General features: G+C 42.4%; 1 protein-coding gene and 2 non-coding genes across 3 annotated transcripts in view; 2 read left to right on the forward strand and 1 right to left on the reverse strand.

Annotated features, from left to right (window-relative positions):
* Window positions 1-1,325: 1,325 nt before the first annotated feature.
* trnaq-cug (transfer RNA glutamine (anticodon CUG)) lies at window positions 1,326-1,397 on the reverse strand. The gene has a single exon. It is a non-coding gene; the product is annotated as a tRNA-Gln (tRNA).
* A 569-nt stretch (window positions 1,398-1,966) lies between these two features.
* Window positions 1,967-2,038, forward strand: trnaq-cug (transfer RNA glutamine (anticodon CUG)). Its single transcript has one exon. It is a non-coding gene; the product is annotated as a tRNA-Gln (tRNA).
* Window positions 2,039-20,396: 18,358 nt separating this feature from the next.
* capn5b (calpain 5b) overlaps window positions 20,397-22,316 on the forward strand; it is a 41,337-nt gene continuing 39,417 nt past the window's right edge. The window contains exon 1 of the mRNA XM_030068915.1: window positions 20,397-20,561. Coding sequence (XP_029924775.1) covers window positions 20,397-20,561 — 165 coding nt within the window. The remainder of the gene's footprint in view (window positions 20,562-22,316) is intronic.

Consider the following 22,316-nt stretch of genomic DNA (forward strand, 5'->3'; position numbering starts at 1 on the left):
TGTGTGTGTGTGTGTGTGTGTACCTGTGTTTGCATGTCTGCTAAAATTAGGGCCCATTTGGAGGACAGTGTAAATGACCTTAAAAGTCAATAACTTGGTACAAACCACAGAAACAAAAGAAGAAACGAGGGAAAGAGAGAGAGAGAGAGAGAGAGGGAGAGAGAGAGAGAGAGCTCATAGACACAGGCTGTAGGAGCGAAGGAGTGGCCCGCCTTGTGTTTTTGTGTGCTTGTGGTATCTGGGGATGAGACGGGATCATCATCCATGTCCGTCTGCAGGCAGAAGAGGATCCCGCCGCCCAGCCGAAGCCGTGGCCCGCCTTGAACTCTTGATGGGTCTGCGGGACCGTCCCGTCAATGAACTTGATTGGGTAGAGAACCAGAGTGCAGGCCTGAAGCTCCACTGAAACAAAGCAAGAGACAGGAACATGTCCTTCTGTTTCTTGCTGATGCCCAGGTGCTGATTTACAGAGCTGTATCTAACTTACAGTTTCCTCAGCTGAATCAGATACAGATGCACAACACAAAAACTAAAAGATTCAGCTGCTTTAATTTAAGTTGTTCTGACAATCAGAAAATGAACTGGTGCAAGTTTCAGTGTAGACGGACCATGTTAATAATAATCAAAGCAGTCCCGATCAATCATGATCAAATGCAACAGAGTTACACAAACCTAAACATGTGCAAACAGAGCTTATGACTTATTTTTTATTTTTTAAACATCCAAAAAATGTAACTGCTCAAATTATTTAACAAAATGACTACTCAACTCAAAGTATCTCAGTTAACTAACTATACTTTGCTAATATAAAATCAAAAATGTAAATGTTAACAATGTTTCTGATGTACAAAACACGGTTCACAGCAGGGCCACTCAACTTCAGACGGTTCAGGGGCCACTCAGCAAAATTCAGCTGTGTCCAAGGGCCACAAGCTAAAAATGTCTGTGCTATTTTGGCCGTTTAAACAATAATTTTGTCACAAGCTACATGACTGGTCTAAAAATGAATGAAACCTACAGAAAACAGCTCCATTGCCATCCAAGGCCAAACCTCACTGAAGAAAAGATTGTCCTGCAACGAGTAATGATGAAATGATCAAGTTACAACAAAACGAGGCTTCATTCCCAAAATGCTGCTTTAATTTAATTGAAGTTGTTCTGACAATCAGAAAATGAACTGGTGCTGCTGCTTTCTTCTCTCCAGTCTCTTCCAAACTGGTTTCTCTACATCCCATCATCATTTGGTTTCCTCTGACTGGTTTTTGGAAAGTGGTGCTGTCCCGCTGCAGAGAGTCAAATATAAACACAAGGTCCTGGTTAAAGTCAGGTTCCACCGAGATTTGAACTCGGATCGCTGGATTCAGAGTCCAGAGTGCTAACCATTACACCATGGAACCACACACACACAGAAACACACACTCACACAACCACCGTGTGTATGTGTGCGCGCGCGTGTGTGTGTGTGTGTGTGTGTGTGTGTGTGAAATGACATTTCTTAGGATTAGGCTACTTCTTTCATACTTTATTTCCTAAATTTACTTCACGTGTGTTATGTTGTGTTTAATGTGCCCTGCAGCTGTAAATTCCTTGTATGCCAGCTAAACCTATTCTGCTTCTGATGATTTTTTCAAAATATATTATAAAAACATAAAAACAAAATTTACAATAAGACTAATAAATAAAATTATTTTTTTACATGGGAAAAATATGAAAAAGGTCACACACACACACAAAAAAAGTTTACAATGCAAACCCATGTGGAGCAGCGCTCTGACGCCACCTACTGGCTGTGTGTGTGTGTGTGTGTGTGTGTGTGTGTGTGTGTGTGTGTGTGTGTGTGTGTGTGTGTGTGTGTGTGTGTGTGTGTGTGTGTGTGTGTGTGTGTGTGTGTGTGTGTGTGTGTGTGTGTGTGTGTGTGTGTGTGTGTGTGTGTGTGTGTGTGTGTGTGTGTGTGTGTGATTGTCGTGGTTCCATGGTGTAATGGTTAGCACTCTGGACTCTGAATCCAGCGATCCGAGTTCAAATCTCGGTCGAACCTAAAGGAGCAGTTTGAATTATGTTTCTGCCTCCTGCTACAATCTAAGAAATGTGAAAGACAGGAGGACTGTGGGGTCTTTAAACGCATCACCAGAGGAGTCTTTAACATTATCATTTTTGTCTCTTGCTCATAGAGCGCTCTCTCTTGCTGCTGTGATTTCTGCTGCTGCTGCTCTGTGACATGGATCTGATGCATCAACTTTACAGCTAATGTCAAGTAAAAAATGTAAATGTTGACAATGTTACTGACGTACAAAACACCGTTTACAGCTAAATGGATATCGTTTGGGCGGTAATGTGAATGTAGATCTGAAAACAAGAGCAGAGGGCAGCAAGTCTTTCCACAAGCAAAGACACAGGAATGACGCTCATTTTGCACAGTTTTACTTCTCATTGAATAGTTTAAAAAATAAAAATATGTCTTCATGGACTGTGTGGTTCAGCACCATTCTTTTCAAACTCACTATCATCCCTTACTGTCTCTTATAGCAGCATAGGTGAAAAAGCTCATGATTACTGTACCTCTATGCATCTGGATGTGCTGCACATTCTGCACAAACATAAATTAGAACAGTTCTTTAAAAAACACATACAACGACACATTTTAGTGTAACCGGTTACTCTTGAATTAGTTGATGGTCCACTAAACAATTAATACAGTGTTTACTAGATTTAGTTACAGTCATACTAATGAATGAATGAATGGTTATGTAGCACCGGATGCACAGATGGTGCATCGGGAATATCTGAAGAGGAGGTCGCTGTGCAGCTTCTAACCCCTCGGGAGACGAAACATGCAAAGCCGAGGAATAGTGCCATGAGTGTGAAAATCCTCGCAGTACAAGAGAGCCAAGGTATAAGGGAGTGAGAGTCACAGAAGAAGAAGAGGGAGTGAGTTTGACCCTGTGTTAGAGGAGCGACGTGGCACCTTTCAGCCGGATCCATCACATGTTTGGGGTAGGACTCGCTGGGAACTGGAGGGACAAGTCAAACAAGCCAGTGAGCCTTGGACCACCATGCCAGTGAGCTATGACCAGACCTCGGGGTCGCTGCCCAGGACCAGCAGAGCCAGGCAGCCCGACTTTCCCCCAAAAGACCGCCTCCTGGCCATTTTTGCGAATCTTCACATCAGCAATCCATCCCGAGATGCAGAAAGTGACAGGAAAAGGGGCACAGAGGAGTACGATCGCCTTCACCGGGTCACACCACTCTACTACTACTAGCCTACTCTAATGATACTAAATATATAAACATCCATATACAAGAAATTGGTGCATATACATAGAATCTAGCATCACATTATGTACAGGTAGCAAAGAAAAAAAATTGTGATTGCAATAAGCAGTTATAATGCAGTTATAATGTATGTGAAGTCCTGTGCGTGATCTACGAATCTGCAGTCACACACAGGACAGGAGATCAGCACATACGCACAACATGGAAACATATACATTGGCACATACAAGAAATCAGAACACATATGGATTATAGAAATGCTTCTTATTTTGATACAGTTATAGATGAAAGCGCTATGCACAACTGCATCAAGCTGAGGACCATGTAGACTCAACTCAAAAAAGGTGCAGGAAAGAACAGGTTGACTCTCTGACGCTCATATTCAGACATCAAACTGAGAATATTTATTGAGCTATCGTGTTGTGACGTCACAGTGTGCTTCTGTGACCTCACAGCAGCACACTCTGATTCTAGATTTTGTCACCCGATATGAAAAGCGGCACGTTAAATTATCATCCTCAGAGGTAAACAGTTTCCACGGCAAACCAGAGACTCCAAGGGAATACCACAAATAATCCCAGCGGGTATGGTATTAAATACATGCCGATGACGGCAGGGATACCGAACAGTAGGTCAAAACCAATACACCATAACGGGTTATTTGTGAGCCAAAGCATACATGCTGTCAGTCTATTTTTGAGGCTGCTCCAAGAGGCAGACACCCTGGAGTGGAGCCGCTTCCACAGGCTGGGGCGGGTTGCGGTGGTGGATAGGTGGGGCCCACGTCGGAGGGGGTCGCTCCTCTTGGCCTTGGCGGTGGGCGGCTCTTTGGCCTGTTGTGCGCCATGCTCCTGCGGCATGGCTGTGTATGCACCCAGCCGGCCTGGGCCTGGGTGGGCGCTGTCTGGGTGGGCAGGGCGCTGCTCCCGCGTCCCGGTGTCAGGGCTCCCTGCGGCCATCTCCAGGTTCTCCTCTGGAGGGGCCTTCTTTTTTCTCCTGGGGAAGGAAAATATTTTGCAAAACCAGTTTGTCACACGTTGCATGGCGAGTCTCTGGGGGCAGTTGGGGGCGAATTTTCCATGAGACCTGCATCTTAAATATACTCTGTTGGCTATGACGTCATGAACCGCTACTGTGACATAGGCGCAATCGCTTACCTCACAGTAGGCAATTACGTGAGGAAATTAAGTGAGGAAAGTTACAGGTGTACATGGCGCCGTGGGTGAACAGCCCAGACCACACACACACACACACACACACACGCACGCACGCACGCACGCACACACACACGCACACAAACACAGACCAATATTATTTGTGTTTGTTTTTCAGCTGTTGAGGCAAACGGAAGGCTGTAATTAGGCAGATAGCTCTTGTTAATTACAACATATTGCTTTCGCTTATTTCTGGCAAAGAGGATTTACAGCAGGCCTGTTTGCTGTGCGCATGCGCCGCCTGTATCCGCCGTTCTCCTCCCCTATGTGTGTGTGTGTGTGTGTGTGTGTGTGTGTGTGTGAGAGAGAGAGAGAGAGAGAGAGACACCAGGGTACCACGGTCAAGCTGGGCGCAAGAACAATACAACTTCCGGTCATTACCTTAAAAATAAAAGCATTATTGAAGACCAAAATCTTTTTGGAGGAGAGGTTGAGCACTGTCTCTACTTTTTAATATTTAATGCAATTTTAATAAGCATGTGCTTTATTTTGGTAATCAGTATTGGAGAGATGATGGATGGACATTAATTCTTTATATCTTTAAAATAATATCAATCATATTACTGAAAACAGGTAAGTTTAAAACTGGTAAAACTGTGGTCACTACATCCAAACAATGGGAAACCATGGTGAATTTTCAATACTTGAAGCCTACAAAAACCCTACCCCTAACCCGTCCCCACTGTGATTTGGGCCTATTCAGAAGAAAAAAAAAAACACTAATTATAATTATTTCGTTTTTCTGTCATAAATTTAGAGTCCTTGAGAGTTTTTTCTTGTGAAATTGTGACTTTATAACTCATAATTGTGCGTTGTAAATCTACGACTTTAATCTTGGAAATTCTTGGAAAGTTTTTTTCTAAGAATATCACACCCCCTCTCCAATTCCCCCAGCTCTGTTTTTTTTTTTTTTTTTTTTCTCCCTATAAAGGCCCTAACACGCCGCCGGATATCCCTACACTCTTATTTCTCCAGAGACCCACAGAGCTTGCGCATTTATTTTGAACGACTTCCGGCTGCACGGCGCTGTGTTCCCGCGCTGCTTGACGCCGCGGAGGAGAGGAGAGAGCCGTCGGACCGGAGAGAGAGAGAGAGAGAGAGAGAGCAAGAGAGAGAGAGAGCGGGGGTGAGGAATCCCAGCAGCCCCAGGAGAGTGAGAGCCGGACCGGCCGGACCCCGGAGGAGGACCCGAGAGAGAACCACGTCGCCACGGGAGAGGCCTCTGTACAGGTAACGGTACCGGAGAACCGGTTCATTCCGCCTCCCCGGCAGGTGGCTGGAGCGGCCGCTGGTGATGGAGAGGCGGCGGATGGCGAGCCGCATGAGGAGATATTTCACATCCTGTTACTTACTCACTGAGGCCGTCGGATTTATGTCCCCTCGGTGCGTGATTGTGCAGCCGATAATCGATATGCAGGGAGGGAGGGGGGTTATGTTTATCGGGATAACACGGCTTTATCTCCATTTATCCGCTTCTTTGCGCAGAAACAGCGGCATATATCGGCTGCCACAACCGCCCCCCCCCTCTCCCTCTGCTGCCCCGAGTGCCGCTGAGCCTCTCCTCCTCTTCATCACAATGGACGGGGGCGTGAATTAGGTACGGCAAGGTGTGGCGTTCAGCAGACTTTACTGAGGGAGTCCAAATGTTATCATGCAGCTTTTGTCATTATAATGAAGGGAGGAGGAGGAGGGAGGAGGGAGGAGGTGGGGAGGCAAACACCAAAACCACCATGCCAAAACTGACAGGTACCCATGAGGAAGCCATCTCTGAACCTCCCCCCACCTAACACTGTAAAACACTGGGAGACTAAAAGCAGTGATGCTCCCAGCCGTGTGCTCCCTGCTCCTCCTGACAGGCAGGAGGTGTGTGAAGTTGTGGTGTCAGCTGACAGGAGCTGCCCTGATGCTGTTGTTTTTCTGTTGCATGAGGATGGAGAGCGGCTTGCAGCGCCGCGTGAATCATTTCAGATTGTTGTCCACTGAGCTCCAGCTTGGGAATTAATGCACTCTTGATAAGGACTCGTGTTGGTATCTGGATACTAGTCTGGTGCAGCTGTTGCCAAAATTATTATTCTTTTAATATTACAAATATAGTAACAATTACTCATTTGACATTGCAGCTTCAGTGTTGGTTTAGAAAAAGATAGACTGTGTGTGAAAGCGTCAAATCAAAACTGGTGTGCCAAGGGGTTGAAGAAAATAAATAGAAAATAGAATAAATAAATGCAAACTTTGTAATTTTTGTATAGCCTATTCTATAACAGCTTTTTTTTTTTTTTTTTTATCCTTATTGTTTTTATAGTCAGCAGTAGGGTTAATGTATTTTTTGAGTGCAGCAAGCAACCTGGGAAAGCTTGGCTTCTTACTTCTAAATATGGATTCATGAATTTGGAATTTGGCGTGTTAGCCCGTTATACTGATTGCATGTTTAAATTCCTTTTTCTGCTCCGAAAACCCAAACGATACATGTTTCCGTCTCAGTGATAACTGATAGATATCCTGACAGTTTACTCAGATAATCAGCCACATGCAGCACAATATCTGTAACTGAAGAGGAAAAAATATTCTGGAAAAGCTAATTCATTTTCCTATAAGCAGGAATGAGTTGTGTTTTAATCTGCATGGCGACAACAACGTGACAGAACAGTTCCGGTTCAAATCCCTAAAGGCAGGGAACAGATACGCCTCGTAGGAACTTGAATGTGCATCTGTGCAAGTGAAGTTGAAAGCTCAAGTAGCCATATTTGGCACAAGTGTATTGATAACATCTCACAAGAGGAAATATTGCGATATATTGCACCTAGATTTATCGTTCCAGCCCTCATCTTCCCATTTGGGTCCAGTGTCCATTTTCCAGTGTCCATTTTTTCTTACTCTTCATAAAATAAAATGGGTAAAATCAGGGTCCCTTGGTGTAAATCAGATAGAAACGCATGTGCATGGCTCTAGTGCGTGTGTGTGTGTGTGTGTGTCTGTGTGTGTGTGTGTGTGTGTGTTTTGGGGATCAGTGACTGGCCGATGGGAGCCACTCAGCCCAGCCTTAGTTAACCTCAAATGAGCCTCTGGAAAATGGAAAATAACCACATCCTAATGTGAGCCTAATCGGGATGTGGGCCATTTGTCAAAGCGTGTGCCATTATTAGCCAGAGAGAGAGAGAAATCAATGTCCCATATGATTCAACCAAGAGAAAATCTTTGCAATTATTCTGATGTCAACTGTTAATGCATTTGCGGTACTCAGTAATTAGCTTATACTGACCCTGTTTTAGGATTTATTTGCTGTATGATTTTGCTTAGAGCATGTAGGTGGAATTTGCTGCAGAGACAAAAAAAAAGTCCTCTCCTACTATATAAATAAATCCCAGTAATGCGTCTCGCAGCTGGTAAACTGAGGCTTCATTCGGATGCACGGCGGACGGCGACTTAACGGGAATTCGGCCGAAAGACATGAGGAGGAAAGTGACTTTCAGTGCAGGTGTTGTATGTCATGGCCAAGCCTAGAGACGCTGGCAGGAGGAGAAGACACTGCAGAGAGATCACGATGCTGGGAGGATAGATGCTGGGATAGCCCTTCTCCTCCTCCTCCTCCTCCTCTGTGATGCAGGAGGGAGGATGGATGAGGGATGGTCTGGCGCACCCCTCCCTCTCTTTCCCTCTCTCTCTGGTATACTGGTGCATTACTGCTCCCGGTTCACTACCCTGAGTGTAATCAGTCTGTCAGCAGAAGCAGACTCAATCAGTCACCCCCCTCTGAACCCCTGCACCCACCCATACACCCACACACACACACACACACACACACACACAAAGGCACTATCCCCCTCTCCTCAACACTCTCCCAAGCAGAACGCAGCGAGGATCTGTTGCCTGCTGCGTCGCCTCTTGCTCACACACTACTGCCCTGATTCTGTGTTTTGTGAACAGTTGTAATCGTGACATCTAACGGGAAACACTCTGAGGGCAGCAGAGCATCTGCACGGCACACGCAGCCAAGCCGAAGAAGAGCTACGGTGGCAAGAGAGGGACAAAAGAGGAGCAAGAGATTCATAGTAAACAACTATTTCCCCCCTAAAAAAAATCACTGCACTTGCGCTTCTTTAGCAGTCGGTTTATATCAAGTGTGCAACAATAAATGGATAATGCAATATAACACCATACTTCCTCTTGTGAGGTGTTATCGATGCACTTGTGCCAAATATGGCTACTTGAGCGTTCAGCTTCATTTGCATGGATAGCACGTTGGAGTCGGGGTGTAGTTGTTCCCTGCCTTTAGGTGTTTCAAAGGAGCACAACAGGGATTTTGAATGTTCAGCCTGTTTACTAGCATTTTACACCGCAACAAACCATTTTGCAAAACATGCAGGGGCGCTAAAGATTTCACAACATGTATAATCAGAATCTCCACATTTTCAGTTGTGAATTTTTAGTTGACACAGCCGCCTTATAATGTTCTGCTTCTGCGGCAAAAAAGTCACCAACATTCATAAACCACAGAGCTGATAATTGCTTGTGGAAAGCAAACTTTTCCCCGGGACTATTTTCCCCGGCGGAGGAGGGAGCGTTTGACTCTGCCCAATTTCAAGTCCGGAAAACCCAACAGTGCTGCTGCTTTTAGGAAAACTCATGCGGAGGACTTTATTCCGCTGATGGAAAACTGGAGTGAAGAAAGTGTGAAGGCTCTGAGAGTTCATGTTCATATCGTGGTGGAATGAATGGAAACCAGCGGCTGGAGGAAAGGGAGGAGGAGTGATGTGGCAGCTCTGAAATGCCACTGGTCGCTTTGGAAAACTGTTAAGTGTATATATTTTGTAGATATTATGCTATAGCCCACATGCACTGGTATGGTCCTCTAACCGGAACTGATCTGTTGCGGTACATGACGCTGTGCATTAGGGCTGAAATGATTAGGCGATCAATCGATTAGTCAGTTGACCGAAAATTAATCCATCATGATTATGATCCATTTTGATGACTGATTAATCATTTGATCATTCAGTCATTCTAAAATAATAATGCATCTATGATACTTTGGTGTCTTGAACAATTTTGCTGTCCAACAGTTTAATACTCAGCTATATCTTGGGTGATTTCACTTATAATTTTAATATTTAATATAATTTTAATAACAAGTGAAATTAATTTTCGCTCACTTCAGTGGTTCAGTGGTCTGGTTTGCGGAGCCACGTTGTACATGTTGCAGTTTTTATGAATAAAATAAACAGCAGTGTAATCATAACATATTCCACTGAGCGATCGCTTCACTTCGTCCACGACGTCACAACATCCTCACACATCTGGAACGCCTGTCAAACTTCTCACTGAGGAAACTGCTGGCTGCCGTGTTTCTGAAGTACTTCACTTTCATTTTACGAATCCAATGTTGGATTTTTGGTGCGACACAGTTTGAGATATTGTGTTATTCGGTCATGCTGCTGTGTTGTTGTTGTTGTGGTTAGCACCTTGTGTAACAGGAAATGGGGTCCATCTAGCGACTTGTGCCTTGCAGAATTTGTGTTTCTAAGAACTGAGGAAAAATAGATTTAAGCCGCGATTCAATGTGTGATTCATTCAGTCGGTTTCTTTAAGGCGATCAGTTCATTTGAATCAGCTTTATTTAAAACCGTTCCCCTCTAAATGTGAGTGTTGCATGATTCACTCTGAGGATGAGACTGGAGTTGTGGTGCAGCTGATAACACACACTCTGTGTTACACATCTTAATACAACATGGAGGCTACTTTGTTCCTGCTTTATTGTGTCACGTCTGAGTCAGCAGTCGGACACTGCTCTTCCCATTATTCTTCTTTCTTTATCTTTTTACTCTCCATCATTTTTGGCACGCTTCTTCTCCCACATATTGTCAGCTGGAAACTCCAACAGGAGATTTGTGCACCTGCTTTTCCGGTTGACAACCTCGAGCCTCTCTAATACTTTATACTTTATAAATGTTGAATATTTGGATCAGCCAGTTTTGATATTCAAATTTAGCGGTGTACGAGATGCGACTTTCAATGGAATAAAGTAATTATAGCAAAGGCGAACAAACTCACAGCATTTACAAAAAGAGATAATCTTTCAACTTTCAACTTTCTAAAGCAGTTTTTAAACATGAATGGGCCAGTCACTGTGTACCTTCATGATCACAGTGACAAAGCAGAGCAGCACACAGTATCCTATCCCTATCATATCTCTATAGTAATTCAATAGCGTGGCTGCCGAAAATACGTATACCGTATGCTATTGTATGAAAAAATCATACTGTTACTTCCAAATCCAAATCCTTTTCAAATGTTAAAATAGGGACAGATGATCTTTGTGTGAATTGAGACAGTTTCACCAGAGGAAGCAAGTAAAGCAAAAAAAAAACCATTAAAACTGCAGAGAACATAGAGGAAAATAATTTTTTTTTTTTTTTTTTTTTTTTTTTTTTTTAATATTATAGGCTTTTACACTGTTGTACACTATTTAAACTGTTGATTTAACCATTTGTGCAGTAAGTTATACCTGTAGTACAACAACTCAACAGTACAATATTCCTATACATTAAGTGTATATCGGTATATGTTTTTCTTTTTTTATATGTGCTCAATTTCTTATTTCTGTATTTGTTGTTGTAATATTTTGTAGGATTAATGCACATTTTATGATTTAATGCACATACTTTTGATACAACTTTACACATAATGCACCTTTTTAAAAAAAAAGAAATTGCCAGGCACGTTTTTATATTTCGTATTTCTTTCTATTTCTTATAGTTTAATTAATTTCTTGCGAATTTGAGCAGCTGCAACTGGCTCGGTTTTCCCTCAGGGGTCAATAAAGTATTTCTGATTCTGATTGCGATTCTGATTGAAATTCAAGTCAACGACATTCATAATGTGAGTAAAAGGTCAGTTTGTCAGTCATGCCTCTTGCGATGGCTGTTGTTTTCTTTTTGTTTGAGCTCGGTGAGTAAATTAACGGACATTTAGGATTCTGCTGCTGAGATTTGTTGCTGCTGTTCTTTGCTCTCTTTGCCTGCCATCTTCAGTCTGTCCTTCCTTATTATTCATTTTCTTTGTGAAAAAAGTTTCTTGGGCTTGTAAGAACCACTGAGTGACTGTTGCAATCATTTGGTTTCCACTGTATTGCTTTTAATAGTGTCCAATATGTCTTTCTCCTGACCTCCACTCACAGCAGAGGTGGACTGGTACATCATCATAGATAACTTGTACCCAACATCTGTCCGCATTTGAACTTTTTTTTTTTTTTTAGCGCGTACAAGCATCCATTTTCACCAATATGCTGCTAAACCTCATAGATTAGGTGTAAGTTTGGTGCCTTCAGCTGTTACAGGGTGTTTTTCATCAAACTTCAGCTCAGTGAGGTCATTTATTTTGCTTGAGCATTCTTTTTCATTGAGATTTTCAAGCTTAATTAACAGATTGATACCAAAAACATACAAAAAAGACAGCAGCTGCAGTACAAAGATCCCCACTAACGTACAAAGTTAAAATGGTAGACCATTCGAAAAAGGACAAAAACAAGTGCCAGTTCTCGTAAAAAAAGTTCAGGTTTCCTACGAGAACTAAATTGTTGGCTGAGGAAACCCAGCACGTCCCAGACCTAATGTTCGTAAGATGGTACAAAATTACATTTCCAATTTTGTAAAATGAGATGTGCGGCCAGAAGAGTGGCATAGTGTTTTGCCCCGTGACAGACCAGGAGCCAAAACACAGAGTAGATCTGTAAGAGGGCAAAGACCTGAAAGACTTTAGAAAAATAACTAAAGATGAGCTTCCAGAGCCCCGTCGATTAGCGGACACCGTACCCCAGACCTGGTGTCTGGCTCTAAGTGGGGTCAGTGTCTGGGAATGTCTGCCGGGGTCATTTGTTTTACAGTCTTACTTTACGGTACAGTGAATACAAGTTGGAGGAATATTTCTCGACGTCCGTCAGTGTTGCAGTATTCATTTCTCTTCATTACTGCTGAATGAAGAGAAGTCATTCAGCAGTACTTCCTTGAAGAAGTAAGAAAATGTTACATCAATGACAATAGAAATTTTCCATTTTTTTGTATTAGGAAGAGCAGCAACATCAAGCAAGGATAACTTAATTTAGACCAGAGACACGCGGCATCCCAAGATGCCCCATATTTTTTTTGTACACAGTTTGAAAATGAAAAAATGAATGAATCATAACAAGAACAAAAAAGACAATGGGACAGGACAAAGGAGTCTTTCTGATCTTGAGGAGAATGAGCATCTTTGTGGTTATAGATGTCTCCAACAACACAAACACACACAAACAAGTGAATGCCATTGAACCAGTGAATTAACTTCCTCTTGTCCGTAACAGCAGGTTCACTGGTCACAAGTTGCGATATAAAATTTCACCAAACATTAAGAAATGAGGTAAGGCAGGTGTGTCACAATATATACTTGAAGTTTGACTCGTCAACAAAATGGTTTGCAGATCTTTTGAGCAGGATGGTCTGTCAGAAAATACCAATCTGCTTCCCTCAGTATAAAATATATTTCTGTCTTCAGAATGGAGGGGAGACAGACAGACATGAGGTAAACTCTGGCACCTTCAGCATCTCCAAAACCCCCCAGATGGAGTTTGGCTCTGAGTCACTAGGAGGTTTGATTCTGGAGATATGGTCCCAGTGAACCTCCATTATTAGGGAATCCAAGAAAAAATCTTTGGTCAATACTAAAGCCCCTATTTTCGAGCATGTTTCAGGTCATTCTGAGTCTATTGACACCCATTCTTTGTTAGCTTTTTTACTGGACCATGCCATCATATGAAAAATTGCAATCATATTTGCTACTGCTGGAAAAGGTGTAATTGCGATTGGTAGGTGTGTTTAAACTCAGTAAACAGTACGTCAGTGACCAAAATGAAGTGGTGAGGCAGCCACTATCTTGGAGAAATCACACACTATTCCTTTAAATGTGAATGCAGTTAAGCAGAATATTTAGAATTAAGTGTTATTATGGATCCCACCAAGACTCTCGGCAAGATACGCCCACCTGCACTCCGACCGGTCATAAGATTGGTTGAACTGTTGCCCATTTGCTAAAACAGGCTTGACATGAGTCATCACCCTAACCTGAACCCTGTGGGTGGATCTAAATGATGCAGTGAACACATTTAACAGAATGTCAGTGGATATGCCAGCATGTTGTTGAAATGCAATGTATTCTCCTGAACTCTTGTTGATATTCAACTCACATGTCAACTTGTAATTGACTTTCTATTGAACGTCTAAAGGGGACTATCCAAACAAAGTGTGACCGAGTCAAGTGAAGATGTAATATATCACCATGTGAAACCATAAGAATAGTATTTCTTTATCATTTGCTGTTATGGCTGGTTAGCTGCTGGTTAGCTGTTGTCAGTTGCACCATCCATTAGGTCAGGTGTTTTGGTACAATGTGATGTGATGTGATGTGATGTGATGTGATGTGAAGTGAAGCCAGACAGACTTTGTCGTCCTAAGATATTTTACAAATTCACTGAGCCCATTTTAACATCTGGATCTGAATCTTTAATTTTGTTATGGGAGCTCTGAGCCTCTGCTTTTACGGAGCTGCTCAGGCCTGGGACATGAGGGGACCTAAGAACCGCTTTGAGGACATCAGGGTAACGCTCGCAACGAGACTCAGACACTGCTCGGTGGCTATAGTTTGTTTGCTCTTAAGTGTAGCCTTTCACTTTTAATTTACAGCTATTGGTTGTGTTATTCAATAAAATATGCAGAACTAGTGGTGAACCTACTAATTCAATGCAAGTTGCATAAAGGCAAGAAAAGGGCCATAGCGGCAGGGCCATACAGTGTCCTCTTAGTATTCATTCTTGCAGGTAATACTGTTGGCCCTCTGTGCAGCGTGCATGACAGCATGGTTTTTCCCAGTGCAGTCACGAGCCGGCACACCACGCCATCTGTCACATTTAGCTTCCAACTGCGACCTCTTCATTTCCCCAGGAATGTACTTGGTCACTCACTCAACAGTCAGACAGCTTGCTTATTGCAGTTGTTTGGTTTTTTTCTTCAGTTAAGGCCTCCTTTTTCTTGCAAAGACCTTGAGGTGATTGTAACAACACATGACCCAGCGCTTGGGGACCTCCTCCACCAGTTTGTCAAGCTGTGCAAGGGGCGCTATTACAGGAATAATAATAAAAAAGCCCTTGTATATACATATATGATCATCTATGTTTAATGAAGAGTATTAAAGTTTTATTTTGTTTGAGAGAATAAATTTAAAGTTATTTAATTTTCAAAAATCTACCCTTAGAGCTATAGTTCCAGTTATCTGCCATTCTGAGAGAGGGAAAGAACTAGATTGCTCGGAGGGCGAATAAATTGGAGTAAGATTCTGTAAGCATGAATAAATTCAGTACTGCATCGAACAGAAGAGAGCTTTAGTTTGACAGCCAGCTCTCATGGAGCTAATGCTTGCTTTTTTTATCATTAAATTTAGTTAGAGGACTGCTGTAACACAACACTCAACAGTATGCAATAATGCTCAACTATCACATTGAGCAGACACTGATGTTGGATTTCTGCTGGACAGTGTTTCCTGTAGACAAATGGTCAGGCTCGGTGGTAATGTGGTGGGTGTGTGTATGTGTGTGTGTGTGTGTGTGTATGTGTGTACATGGACGGGGAGATGGACACTCGAACTACAAGTTACGAAGAACAAAAAGTGCAAGTTACTTTGTCTTTTAGTATTGTTTTGGCTGTATGAGAAACATTTTTATATTAAATTGGGAAGCAACCAAGTCCAAAACTCTGCTCCTCTCTTTGTCCATTGCCCTCTTTGTCCCAGAGTGGACGAACTGAATGAAAAACAACAACAACGTGCTTAATAAAACGGTCACTGATTTACTTAATGTGGCATTTACTTCAGTGTCCTTGTGGAGATCTGATGAAAAGGAGTTTTGGACACGGAGATGTTTTTCACAGACACAGCAAGCACTATGTTATGTAATTAGTTTTTTTTGTTTTGTTTTTTTTAGATTTTGGTAAAACCAGAAAAGCCAGGAATTTTTGATTTTTGATTTGCTGTAAGTTGCTGTAGAGAATGAAAGTAAGTCAATCCATAATGGAGAGTCTATTTGCACCTGGGTGAGAATAGTCCACACAGCAGCTATTTTGGCTATTTACACCCGCCCTCTGGCTCCCCTGCCGCTGTTGAACTTATCTCAAGACACTTTGCAGAAACCCAACAGATATCGGCCAATCCCATGAACCAAAATCTGCCCCAAGAGCAGCGCAGGGCGACAGTGGCGAGGAATAAAAAACCTTTCAACAGGGTAAAAAACCTTGAGCAGAACCCGGCTCTGGGTGGGCAGCCATCTGCCTCCATGCCTGCAAGTTGATAACTTTGTGCCTCAGCGGCTGAACATGCAGAAGTGGCTTACAAATATAAAATGCAGGCAATGTTAAACACAAGCATTTATCCTTTCCAACAAAGCTATTTTTTCATATACAAACTGTCTTTGATCATATGATATACATGGTACATATGACAGCATGTGATCAGTGAAGTTGTAGCATACCAGTTCGTGTTTAGTGCTTCAGTGCCAGAAACCGCTGGTTAGATTTCTCCACACAGGCATGTAGAAACCATTGTGTCATCAGTGGCATGGAAAGGTAATCTGAATAATATCTTGTTTTTGTCTGCACATATTGAATGCATACACCTGTTGACTGCTTATTAGGTATTTAAACGGCTGAAAAATATTGCTACTGCAAATGCAAAAGGTAAAAACTGTCTAAATATGGATGTTCAGTTGACATATACATTTCGTCAGTGAATAACTTTCACTTTTCAACTGAAAAATTCTCACCAGCCTCCTTAGCTATCCTTCACTCTCTTTTCATTTCCTTTTTTGCCTAATTTTAGATGTCATTGACCACCATGTGAATACAAACTAGGGATAAAATTAGACTTATCTGGATTTAGGTTTATTACATATACTGCAGTGTGCCCTTAGGAATAATTGCATAATTTTAAATCACGCAGTTATGTTGTGCAAAGTTAATTGTATATTTCTGTAGTATTTTGGTAAAGAGAAATCCAGAGATGCATACTTGTCTGGGTGTCATTTAATGATTACTGTATTATAACCTAGATATATTACATTATAACTTTATGGTTTCAGTCTGGGAGTCAACCCTTAACAGATGTCTTTGTGGGAACTGTCCATGATGTTCCTGCACTGGACAGTTTGTCTGTCATGGCATTCCTGTTCCTGCCATGGCTGACAGACAGCATTAGAGTAACATTTAGTCAGAGAGTTTTACGAGTGTTTGAAAAGCTCTAGAGGACGGCTAACTGTCCCTCCTGCACTGTGTGAACATCTCTCCTCTGTCTCTTTGTTGGAGTGAAGCATTAGTTAAACATGCTGAGTCCGACTCAGACCATCAAATGCCTGAAGCAGATTATACCTGCACTGAAGATCTTACTGCACTGATGGAGAAATTAACAGGTTCATTACAAAATGCTAGATCTGGCAGGAAAATAATCTTACCTGATGTTCATTGGATGTAGAGAAAACACAATTACATCCCTTAAAATTGTGCAAGTATGTGCATTACCAAATAACTTCAATTTTTATCTTCATGCCAATAACCATTTTTTAGGAGAAGTGCCACAGGGCAGTTTCCCAGACAGGGATTAAATTAAAACAGGACTAGGGCTTAATCCTGAATAGTTAATCATGGCCTAAAAACTGATTTTCTAAAACACACCTTAATGTCAGAGCAGCTACTTCTGGGCTGTAGTCCTTGATTCAATTTGAAGTGAAAAATGTGAGAAGTGGTCATTGCTGTGGTGTTTTGCATTTGGTGTAGGCACTAGCCCTGCTAAACAATACTCTCAGTGCAGACTGTTGTCTCATATATTTCTTCTGCTGTCTCTCATTTCTGACAAACAACCTACTGTTGTTGCTTCCGTAAACATAAAACACAAAACCTCTGCCAGATTTTTCACAGGGAAAAGCCCCTCTATCCTACAAAGGGTTTAGAGTAACGCATGTGAAAGCTGTCATGAACTACCTGTGGGCTTCTCTGATAATGCCACCCAGAGGAAGCATACGAGAAAAGTAAGGGACCAAGACCACTTCCCTGAGGAACACCAAGCTATACTTTCCTGAAACATGATCACTTATAGTGACAAAAAATGTGGTTCCTGATTTGTATGAGCAGAAAATAGATATTTATGAAAGGGATGTGGCTTATTACTCTAGTTTCAAAACTGATGTTGCTTGTAAAACCTGGACTGGATGTAGTTCAAAGCCCGAAATTGTGTGGAACTGCAAGAGAAACAGGTTAGATACTGTCTCTCTTCTGACAAACAGCAGTAATCTGAAGTTAAAGGTGCTGCCCTGATGTTACTTATTAATATTATTTAATTAAGAACTAACACTAATCTAATATACTTTTCTGTCAAAACGCTGCCACAGTTATACCACAGGTGTGTGTGGCTCCTGCAGAGGCTTTCCGATCCTCTCCCAAACTGTGCATGCACGTAGGGCGACGCAAGACCACTTGGGTCCACTGGACTCCTTTGTGCTGTTTCTGTGTTTTGTGCTGGTTGACTGAATGAAGACAACGCAGTGCGGGTTATCATCTCTCGCAAACCGTCTGGAACTGAGGAGGTTTGTATATCTGATGTTGCCGCAGCGACGTCATACCTGCATCAGCTCTTCCACACAGGATTTAACACAGGATTTAACTTCAGCTGTGTTCCTATGTGTGTTATGCAGTTGGTGTATGTTGCCTAGGTTCATACATGCTCCACCGATCAACGTAAAGTGTCGTCCATATTACGAAAACTAAAGTGCTGTATTATGTAAACAGGTTGATTTGTGACACAAAATAAATGATAAAGCATAAAAGGAAACATAGACATTTTTCTATTGTCACACATCATACATTTCCATATTGCACAGCCCTCCCTCTATACTATAATTTTAGATGCTTGTTGGCAATTAAGTAAATAAAATAGCAGCTTTTCTAATTAACCTTAAAGACAAGAGGGCTGTATTGATCTGAATACTGATGAGGATGTGTTGAACATCACGCTTTGTGACATGAGAAAGTCAATATTGTCAAGACGTCAGCTGTTGCATTTAAGCTGAAATGCGCTGCCGGACTTCTGTCTTTGGGTGCCATTTGTCAGAAAAACACCTGATGATAGAGGGACCCACTTATCTCTGTTTATGTAAATGCATGTTGTGGTGAATGCATGGCCCTTTTAGCGGCCCAGGAGTAGTCTGTGTTGAAGACTTACAGTTTCCACCTGTTTAGGTCTGTTTTCACACCTGGTTCAATACTTTGTTTCATTGTTCATTTGGTTTAGTTTGCTTTCCCATGGCAAAAAAATGAACCAAATGAATCAGCTGAACCAAAATGTGTCCACAAAAGCCACGTGGGAGCCATCAGTCCACTCATTAGTCAGGGTCAGACAAATATCACCAGGCTGAGTGGTGTAGAAATGAAGTGTTTATTTCAGGGATATTTCTTTTTCTCTCACTTTACAGTACCAACACATTTGGGCCAATACAGGATCCAACATGGCAGCATTATTGCAGTGTTCATTTGAGCTATATACCAAGAGGACTATGTATTTCTAGTTGTGTGTTTTGTGTACTGTCCCCATTTCAAGGGGACAGTACCCGTGCCTTCTATCCCCAGTTCCAAATGCTCTTGTGCCTGAAATGCTCCTTCATGGCTCGTGAAGCGAGTGGTGTTCCTAGCTAAACAGCAGCATCCTAAGCCACGTTTGATTGATTGACAGCAGGAAGATTGACATCAAGTGTCACAACATATCAGAATGCCTCAAAATGAAAAGGTGGGAGTAATTTGCTCACAGTTGAGCTTGTTATATTGCACAGCGTGTCGCCCACATGTAGATGTGCACTTTTTAATGACACAGCACAATTTCATCAATTATTCATTTTATCAGTTATTCTGCGGCCCCGCTGGCCATGTGTCACCCCACTTTGACAGCCACTGTGATAGAGAACCACTAGGTAGTGGAATAAGAGCCAGGAATAAAGGTAGAACTTTTTTCCCCTTTGTTTAGTGATGCAATATTGATTAGCCTTTTAGTGGTTCCACCCTAGTTTCCTTCAGCCCTGGCTCGCCATTTCCTCCGTATGCCCTGTCAGCACTAATCAATGTGCATATGGCTTGTTCAATGCATAGCAGTGATAATTAGGCCCCAGGGATATCTGCAAATTGACAGGTGAATCATTCTGACCTGGTGACTCCAGGTTGTGCTGAAGGCAGTAGTACACATTGACTTTCCATTTCCACTGAGACTTTTCACTGTTAAGGTATTAAAGCCTGCGAGACTGTGCTGTCAGTCACCTGTGAGTGCATAAGAGTGCGGCAAAGCAGAGGCAAAAGTGGAAGCAAAATTGGTCACTGCAACACAGGTACAGGTAACTAGCAACGTGTTTTTGAGAGAAGATACACTGTAGGGCTATTGGACTTTGTTGCTATTGTTGCTATTATATGACTTTGCCGTTCTTTAGGACGGTAGTGAAGACAGCACTAGTGCTATCTTCCTCTCATTGTTACTGAGTGCTGGATACTGGCTGGATGCTCCAAATGCTAACTGTTAGCCTCCTGCCATTGAGGTGGACTTCGTCCCCGGCTAACCTTCTTAAAGACATCTGCCTTTGGTAACTTGCCATTGTCTGTTTTCTTCATTGAACACATGAATGCATGTTGGAGGACAAAAAGAACAACCTTCTCCATGATACTAAAAGATACTTGGCAAGTCACGTTTTGGCTAGCTTCCTTTTTTTTTTTTTTTTTTTTGAAACAGGTGAACTATCCTCATTTTTAGCACCTAGTTGGTCTGACTGGCGCCCCTCCTTGTCCTTGTCCGCTCCATCAGGGCTGCAGGATGTTCACTTCAGTGAAGGCCTTTGAGGGGCAGCAGTACTCCACCCTGAAGAGGCAGTGTTTGCAGAGCGGCCTGCTGTTCGAGGACCCCCGCTTCCCCGCCACCGACGACTCCCTGTTTTACCAAGGCAACAGGATTGGACGTGTGGTCTGGAAGAGGCCGCGGGTAAGTTAGTTGGTCCAACTGGAGTTGACTGATAGCTGTTATAGACTGACACTGATATTTTGGGTGTGAGGTTGCGTGTATCTCATATTTTGTGTTTAAGTGATATTTTGTACCATTATCAGCGTTATCTACACCTTCCACTGTTGCCCAGAAATGTCCCCACCCTCTTCACCACCAGTCTTAGGTGTCAATGGGGCATGTTAAGATGCATTTTTATTTTCCAAAATCCTTTTCATAACTGTGGTGTACTTAGTTGTGGCCACTCAAACAATTCTTTCATACCTGTGTCTGTAAGAACAGGGCGATGTTTTGAGTTCACTTGACTTCAGTGTAGAAAAAAACGATCTACAGACCTAAACTGATCCAAATATTGACAACAGCTTCAGTGCAACCTGTTTGACATTGGGACATCCGCCTGCAGGCACAATGTTCAAAAACTCTGTGGTTCCTTGTCTCAAAACACATTAAGTCATCCTCAGAAAGTTCAATCATCTCTAACTGAGATGCTGCTTCGTCTGCCGCTAAAGGGGCTTTCAGACGATCCCATTCAACAGCGAAAGGGTTGATGATCCGCAGATAACTGGTCCAACTGAGTTGTTAATATCTGATATTCTTTGTTCAGTGGTGTGCCGTGACTGCTGCAGGTCTGAGAGAGAATGCTTCAAATTGTCATTTTCAGGAGTGAGGATAGCAAAAACATTGCTGAGGCACATCATCACAAATTCCCTTTCACTGTATGGCTTTTTAATGCAAGAAATCAATGCCCCCTGATGTAATAGCAACCAGTCAGCTTCCCTGACTGATGTCTCCATCTTGTGCTTGCAAAGTTCAGCACCTTTGTAAAACTTGGCATTACCAGTTTTAATTATGTATTATAAGCTGCTAAGAACTGGTGTAAGGACGTTAAACGGGATTTACCTTTGCACAATACTCATTTTTACTAAATACAGCTTGATCCTCAACCCTGTTCTGTCCTGACTTGTAGGCCGACTTCAGTAGGATGCAGCTCTCTTGTGTTGGTGGGCAGTTTGTGTGTCATCTGTGACAGTGCCTCCATATACTCTCTTTACAAATCGTCAAAGGTAACATTCTTATTGCTGGCATGATTTGGACAATGATCGCTACTGTGGGAACATTATAGAATCATTATTTTTCTCTCATGGGTCTCAGTCAACAAAGGAGACAGCCAGTGATTACCAACAGTGACAACAAGAGAAGAGACATGTTGTGGTCAGCCTCTGTAGTGGAAAACACCGGTTGTAGCCGAATTTGATGCGCAATTATTCTATTCTTGTCATTTTCTAAGTGCTAGGCAAATAACAGTGATAATAAAATCCCCTTTTGTCCCAGAAGCATCCTGGGGGCATCCGATTTGTCTGTCCCAAACAGTGTTTTTCCCATCTTCAGGACGATGGGACCACCTTAGTCTCAAGCCCTGCAGGTGTGTGTTTTGGTGGCAAATGATATCAGACACTGGGACTTTGTCATACCCAAGGGTTTAGCAAACAGCCACCGTTACCCCATTTACCCAGCAAGCGACGGTTCTGCATGGAGTAACCTCCTTCTGCATGCATGCCACTGTAATGATAGCTAGCATTTATTGCCATGGAAACTGGGTCACACAGATGGTGTTGTTTTGATCTCCATGGTGATGTCAGCCATGCGGACCAAAAACTGGAAGATGTCAAGAGGAGAAAAAGCAGGAACAGCATCCTCTTCGTTTTTGTTGATCTCTGAGTCACAACGGTAATCACT

Source organism: Myripristis murdjan, chromosome 14, assembly GCF_902150065.1.
Source record: "Myripristis murdjan chromosome 14, fMyrMur1.1, whole genome shotgun sequence".
Classification (NCBI taxonomy): Eukaryota; Metazoa; Chordata; class Actinopteri; order Holocentriformes; family Holocentridae; genus Myripristis; species Myripristis murdjan.